A 7,814-nucleotide genomic window follows, 5' to 3' on the forward strand; every position below is an offset into this window, starting at 1 on the left:
ACCTCAAGCTTTAAATAAGTTAACAACTATTGAAAGATTGACATAAGCCTCCTTTTAATGGATCTATGCGAGTAAAACTGCCTGAAGGATGTGGTATGTTGGCGATTGGTGTCAGTATTTGCTGGAATGAGGCTGACACTCTCTAAATAAAGCCACAGGTCAACCACAGGCTGCGTTTAGTTAGTTTGACCAGTCCCATAATCTCACTTCATCATGAGATGATCAGTGCGTCTCGTATCAGAAGCTCTCCAATATGGTCATGGATCTTATTTAAAATTGTGATTTACATGACTGAAAATGTAGAAAATCTAGTCTAAAAGGGTAGTCATGAACAGTATTTTAATTAATTAATTTTTTCTAGGTATGCTCTTCTACTAAACTGTACTACTATTTTTTTTTCCTTCACAATGCTCTTCTTAAATGCAGTATGTAAAATGATTTTAAATAATCCCTAATCAGCAGCATGAAAATACATTTTAAAAAGGTTTCATAAAAAAAAAAAAATCCATAAAAGTTAATGGAAGTGGTAATTCACTAATCACAATCATGGAAAATGCAATGGAATTTTCAAAATACATTCAAATATCATTAAATTACACAGTGGAGATATCAGATTGCTTGTGCTGTTTTTCTTTTGACATTTCTCTCTATCTGAACTTCTTGTTTCTTTAGCCTGTTCATTATGCAAGTCTAAGCTCTTCATATTTACACAAAGGCCAGTTTGAGAAAGCTGGAAATCCTCTTTACTGTTGCTTTAAGGGAGACTGGCACTAACAATGCCTTATTCATCATCAGTGGACAATTACATAACTGGAAATGTTACACTGTGTTCTCTCTCTCACTCACACACACACACACACACACACACACACACACACACACACACACACACACACACACACACACACACACACACACACACACACACACACACACACACACACACACACACACACGTCTGGTTCACTATCTTTCTGGGGACTCCCTATAGACGTAATGGTTTTTATACTGTATAAATTGTATATTCTCTCCACTTACACTAACCCTACCCATCATACACACACACACGCTAACCCTACCCCTAAACCTACCCATCACACAACACTACAGGCATTTTTTCCATTTTCTCATTCTGTATGATTTATAAGCTTTTGTACCCATGGGGACCTCAATTTATGTCCCCACGGTGACATGAGTCCCCATGAGTGTGTGTAAATTCAGGTTGAAGTCCCCACCAGGATAGAAAAACACTCACACACACTCTCTCTCTCTCTCTCTCACACACACACACACACACACACACACACACACACACACACACACACACACACACACACACACACACACACACACACACACACACACACACACACACACACACACACACACACACACACACACTCACACACACACTCACACTCACACTCACACTCACACTCACACTCACACTCACACTCACACTCACACTCACACTCACACTCACACTCACACTCACACGTCTGGTTCGTTATCTTTTTGGGGACTCTCCATAGACGTAATGTTTTTTTTAAATACTGTATAAATTGTATATTCTCTCCACTTACACTAACCCTACCCATCACACACACACACACACACAAGCACGCACACACACTAACCCTACCCCTAAACCTACCCATCACACAACACTACAGGCATTTTTCCATTTTCAAAAGAACTCATTCTGTATGATTTATAAGCTTTTGTACCCATGTGGACCTCAATTTATGTCCCCACGGTGACATGAGTCCCCATGAGTGTGTGTAAATTCAGGTTGAAGTCCCCACCAGGATAGAAAAACACTCACACACACTCTCTCTCTCTCTCTCTCACACACACACACACACACACACACACACACACACACACACACACACACACACACACACACACACACACACACACACACACACACACACACACACACACACACACACACACACACACACACACACACACACACACACACACACACACACACTCACACACACACTCACACTCACACTCACACTCACACTCACACTCACACTCACACTCACACTCACACTCACACTCACACGTCTGGTTCGTTATCTTTTTGGGGACTCTCCATAGACGTAATGTTTTTTTTAAATACTGTATAAATTGTATATTCTCTCCACTTACACTAACCCTACCCATCACACACACACACACACACAAGCACGCACACACACTAACCCTACCCCTAAACCTACCCATCACACAACACTACAGGCATTTTTCCATTTTCAAAAGAACTCATTCTGTATGATTTATAAGCTTTTGTACCCATGTGGACCTCAATTTATGTCCCAACGGTGACATGAGTCCCCATGAGTGTGTGTGCATTCAGGTTGAAGTCCCCCCCAGGATAGAAAATTATTGCCTTGTGCGCACAGTTTTGCCATTGCTAATATTAATGTTACTGTTGTGAAACTGAATAAATCCATGGTTATCTTTGGTCAGGACGAACTACAAGAAAGTCTTTCACGAGTAACTGTGTCAAAACAGCATTTGTGAAAGTCTCTCATAAGCTTTTAAGAAGATTCACAGCAATATGTCTGACACTCTTCTCACCAAGAAATTTAAATTTTGTATTAATTTACTCGCTGGAATGTAATTCCAACCACATACAACTTTTGAAATTTAGATTCAGCAAACTGAATCACCTTTTTTAAATCTGTGATTATTGAGATGTGTGAGTCACGACAGAGGGGAATATTTTCAGTAAATAATGGATTCAATTTTGGTCTGTTATTTTTCAAAAAACTATCATATGACTTCAGAAGACTGTACAGAAGTTATAGAGGACCAACTGTGATACAGTCCTCATTTACTCATTGTCGTTTTTTCTAACTTTCCCATTCATTTTATTTCTGGATGTTCCCTGAATGTTCAAAAAAAAGCTTCTTTTTTTTTTAAACATTTTACTAAAGTTTTTTCTTGGTTATGCAAATATTATACGAACATTCCATTGTATCATTCTCCAAACATTATAGGAACGCTACTTTTGAATGTTCTCTGAACGTTCCGAAACAAGCAGTTACATTAAAAAAACATTAGACTAAAACATTTCAGGTGATAACATTCCATGAATGATGCAGAAATAATGTTGTGCTGATGTTTTGAGAACATTATTAAAAGATCAGATAATGTTGAATGCACGTTCTATTAACGTTACCGGAAGAACGTTTGTTCACAACTTTGAGAGAACCTTGCCAGAACGTTCCCTGTTTGGTCAGCTGCAGTTTGCTTAAAAACAGGCATACTTCATAAGAGTATTGATGCAGATTTCCACGGTAATATTGTAGATTTTGTAGATCTTTGTGAAAACACACACTGAACTCACGGTGTTGGTCGGGGAGGTGGATGGCGAGGAGTCTGGCGTTATCAGGTTGAGAATGACGTCCATTGGTGAAATCATTGGGCCGGCGAGCACTCACAGCTCCGTTTGACAAGGCTTCACTCGGGTCCTCTGATTTGAGCGTCAGGAGGAGTATCTGTGCTGTTCCATTACAACATGCAGAGACGCTCAAACGACAGCAGATGATTTTGTGTCCATAGAGAGACGTTCATAAATCTGAGATGAAAATAGAGTAATTCAGGCCTGGGCTCTTACGGTTCGCTGGAAACACTGCAGCTGAAAAAGCAAGTGTTCTGAATTCATGCCGGAATCTAGCGGAATGAAAAACCCAAAAGCTCAGCGTGAAGGTTTAGTGTGTGAGAGAGAAGCAGAGAGAGCCAGAGCCCATGAGAAGGGTTTTGTCTCGGCGGGACTCTTTTGGCCAACAGAACAGTGTTGGACAACTAATGAGCGAATTCATTCACGGGTTTCAAGAGCTTAGCCAATGAGTTATGTTGACCTACCAACCTCAACCAATCACAAACAAAGATCATAACCATCCACTGTGTCCAGACTAATGACGGCCTTTGCTTTCAGTTACAAAACAATACATAGAGAACACTGTATTTCCACACAAACTCACAGAGGTATTGAGCCACTGTGTGTGTGTGTGTGTGTGTGTGTGTGTGTGTGTGTGTGTGTGTGTGTGTGTGTGTGTGTGTGTGTGTGTGTGTGTGTGTGTGTGTGTGTGTGTGTGTGTGTGTGTGTGTGTAATGGGGTGCGTAAGAGGGCTGGACGAGAAGCTGCCAAAACTCTTCTGAATGGAGAGAGAGAGACAGAGAGAGAGAGAGAGAATGCACTGAATCTGTGGTTTAGGTGAGAGAAGGCTTATATAACTCTAGGCCTCATTCAGACTCTTCAGTCAGTGTATTCTGGAGAGAAACAGGCTGTTTTCAGTGAATGAAGCACACGGTTTAAACTAGATTTTCAGGGTTTTTTTTATGCTGGATTGTGTCTGGATGCTTGATTACTGGCCCAAACTCCGTATTTGAGTTCCACCTTCGATGCAAGTCTGTAGGATTGTTTTGTAAGTCAGATCACATAAAATGTCACCTTCTTCAACAAGTTGCACGATCTGAGGTATCATTCATATCTGTAGCACAAACAGTGCAAATGAAGTTCATGCTTCTGAAATAGCTAACCCTAAAGTCATCATGAAACTGAAGTTGCGCTCTTCTTTTCTTTCCTATTGTGCTGTATATCTGAGCATAGGTGTAAATCGCGAGGGGGTCAGGACACCCCCCATCTTTTTAAAATATAATTAAAAACAACATTGTGTATTGTAAATACACACATTGCTGCCAAATAAAAAAAATGTTCACTCAATTATGTTGTAATAACGAGATATTATGTCGTTTTAACAACATATTTTATCGTAATAACGAGATCTTATGTCGTTAAAACGACATCTTTTCTCATTATTACGAGAAAATTATGTCGTTAAAACATATTTTTCTCGTTAAAACGACATATTTTCTCCTAATAAGGACATGTGTTGTATAGTTATGTGTGTATATATGTCTGTATCCACAAGCACCCGCAAATTCTTTAATATTTATCATTTTTGCTGGCTACATGCAAAACGTAGCCTATTTAGATTCATAGTTAGGCTATATGTTTAAATATTAGCCTATTATATTATTGTTTTAATTTCATATGTTGATGATGAAAAGTGAGCAGCATGAGTAAGATAGGCTATAAGACGCGCAATATGTCTGGAGACATGGAGTGGGGTCAGACATGCTTTTTATTGAGTGTTGTTTTGCAGAAATCATTTCTTTAAAGTGAATTTCGTTTTCTATAAATTGTATTATAATTTTGATCAAGGTTTTTATAAACTAATGGCCTGTATATTTAATACATAAGAAGCAAAATAAGAACGCCGGGAATGGATTGACGTGCGTAACGAACCCACTGGCCTGTTTCCGCGGCCTTTCATTAAGGCTGAAAGCGTCTTTCTTTTTAATACATTTCTACAATATATGTATTACAGTATAACATACAATATATTACAGTAGACCTATTATAGATAGGTATGATAGCCAATTTGTGCACCGGGGTCCGTAATTTCTAGGTTAAAGTTATGCCACTGATGCGAACATTAGCGGTCCATGGCACCTGTTACCCGTGCTGTTATGAACTGCAGGCTACATCAATAAATTACAATACTCTCGTGCTGTGGGCACTGCCACTGATACAGGCAGCGGAAGAGCCTATTTTACTCTGAGCTTGCTTCTGCTTTTCAGACATGGAAGTGTGACAAATGCAAATGGTCTATATGAATTCTCTAATGTGGATACAGGCATATTTTGTAGACATCACTGTACAACATGTCCTTATTAGGAGAAAATATGTCGTTTTAATGACACAAGATCTCGTTATTACGAGAAAAGATGACGTTTTAAAGACATAAGATCTCGATATTACGAGAAAATGATGTCGTTTTAACATCAAGATCTCGTTATTACGAGAAAATATGTTGTTAAAATGACATAAGATCTCGTTATTACGAGAAAAGATGACGTTTTAAAGACATAAGATCTCGTTATTACGAGAAAAGTATGTCGTTAAAATGACATAAGATCTTGTTATTACGACATAATTGAGTGAAAAAATATATGTATTATATGTATGTGGCAGCAATGTGTCACCGTATAAATAATATAATTATATATTCTTAAAATAATTGTGTAAATAGTAAAACAATACAAACTCAAACGTGGGGAAAAATGCGTTTTAAGTTTAGAAACATTGTGAGTCCCCCGTCTCTTGCCTCACAGTGGTTTGGTCCACCGCACATCTCACCTACACACACAAACACACACACACACACACACACACACACACACACACACACACACACACACACACACACACACACACACACACAAATCCGGTGGGACTTCAGTAGTTTCTGAACTCCAGTAAGGGCTTATTTTATTCACTTTAAACATCGGATGACGTGATTCTTTCCCCCCCCCCTTTAAAACAGACGAAGTGAGTTATTAATAAATTAGCAATGACAAAACATGATGATAACCAATGTATTTTTCCTTGAGTCTGATATGTTAGCGAATATTTTTCGGTGGCTTGTTGTAAATCACCCACTACAACTAACACTGCGATAAGCGTATGTGTGAACTGATATTAGGCCAATAGTTTAAATATCAATACTATGTGGAAGAAAGATAATTTAATAATTATATTACCCCGTGGTGAACCTATGATGACTCATATTTAAACAACCATTATTTGTGTTGTTGGCCAGATAAAATGACGGAAGTTTTCAGTTATGAAATGTACAGGATATTCTTATAGTATGATGACCTCTTATATGTCAAAAGCTCAAGGAAAATGTGATTTCTCAGTCCATGGCCCTTTTAAACGGCTGGATTGTGTCTCTGTACAGACTTCAGAAGGATCCCAGGGTCAGAAACAAGTGGAGGGTTTATTTTAATGTGTCGAGTTGGAGCATTATATGTTTGTTCGGAGCATTTTGCATTTTTCAGAGCATTTTTCTTTGTAAACGAGGTTCAGTTTAATCATAACAGTGGCCGTTTACTGACAAACCTTTAAGAAGCTGCCTGTTAACCTCTTAACCGTCACCGTCCCGCTAGCGGGACGCATGGCACTCTATTTTTGATTAGTAATTATCATAAATTAGGTATCATTCAAAAGCTTACGAACTCAAAAATCATCCTGTGAAAACCGTTTTGAAATTGGACGTTGCGTTACCATGGAAATGGTACTTTAAGTTCTTCTAGCGGGCTCCTCCCCTAGTGGGCGGTGTCAGGTTTCATGTTACAACATTTATTTGAACTACTTTATAATCAAAATCTTTTCTAATCTTGACAAAACACATATATCGTCGGAAAGGTCTGAGTCTCAAGGTTCCATATTTGGTGACCGTTTTGTGATGGAAGCGACATTTGGACAGAAATTTACAGGAAAATGCATCAGAAAACAATCAATGGAATTTCAATGACACCCGGTGGCTAATTTTGGTATAGCGCCTAAACAAAATCTCATGGGAACTTAAATTTTTGTGATATCAACTTCAAATTTGGAACACAACTTGGTTAGACATATGGCTTTGATTTTATAGTAATTTTAGATTAAAATTTTTTTGTAAAATATATGTTTTATATAAAATAAAACATATTTAGTACAGTATTTTTTATTTACAGTAAATTTAAACTTCATAACTTTTTCATACTTACATATTTTGAATTGCTTTGACTTCAGCAATTATCTGCCGAGTGTCTGTTTTAAAAAGAGACCAAACTTAGGTCTATATTCCAAAGCACTCTTGAATTACAACCCTTTAAGTTTCGATAGTGCATTTTCATGTGTATTCTCAAAAAGGGGGGTGACAGTTAATTAAAAACAGATT

The 7,814-nt window shown here is 38.1% G+C and overlaps 1 protein-coding gene across 4 annotated transcripts in view; it reads right to left on the reverse strand.

The window, feature by feature from the left end:
• The window catches only part of tmcc1a (transmembrane and coiled-coil domain family 1a), a 65,479-nt gene that overhangs the window by 19,991 nt on the left and 37,674 nt on the right, over nt 1–7,814 (reverse strand). The window contains exon 1 of one of the 4 annotated variants that reach the window (XM_079827024.1): nt 3,368–3,813. The exons of the other annotated variants lie outside the window; for them this stretch is intronic. Coding sequence (XP_079683150.1) covers nt 3,368–3,442 — 75 coding nt within the window. The 5' untranslated portion in view covers nt 3,443–3,813. Of the gene's footprint in view, nt 1–3,367; nt 3,814–7,814 lie in introns of those variants that run through there. 4 annotated transcript variants of the gene reach the window in all.

This window comes from Gobio gobio, assembly GCF_949357685.1.
Source record: "Gobio gobio genome assembly, chromosome: 10".
Classification (NCBI taxonomy): Eukaryota; Metazoa; Chordata; class Actinopteri; order Cypriniformes; family Gobionidae; genus Gobio; species Gobio gobio.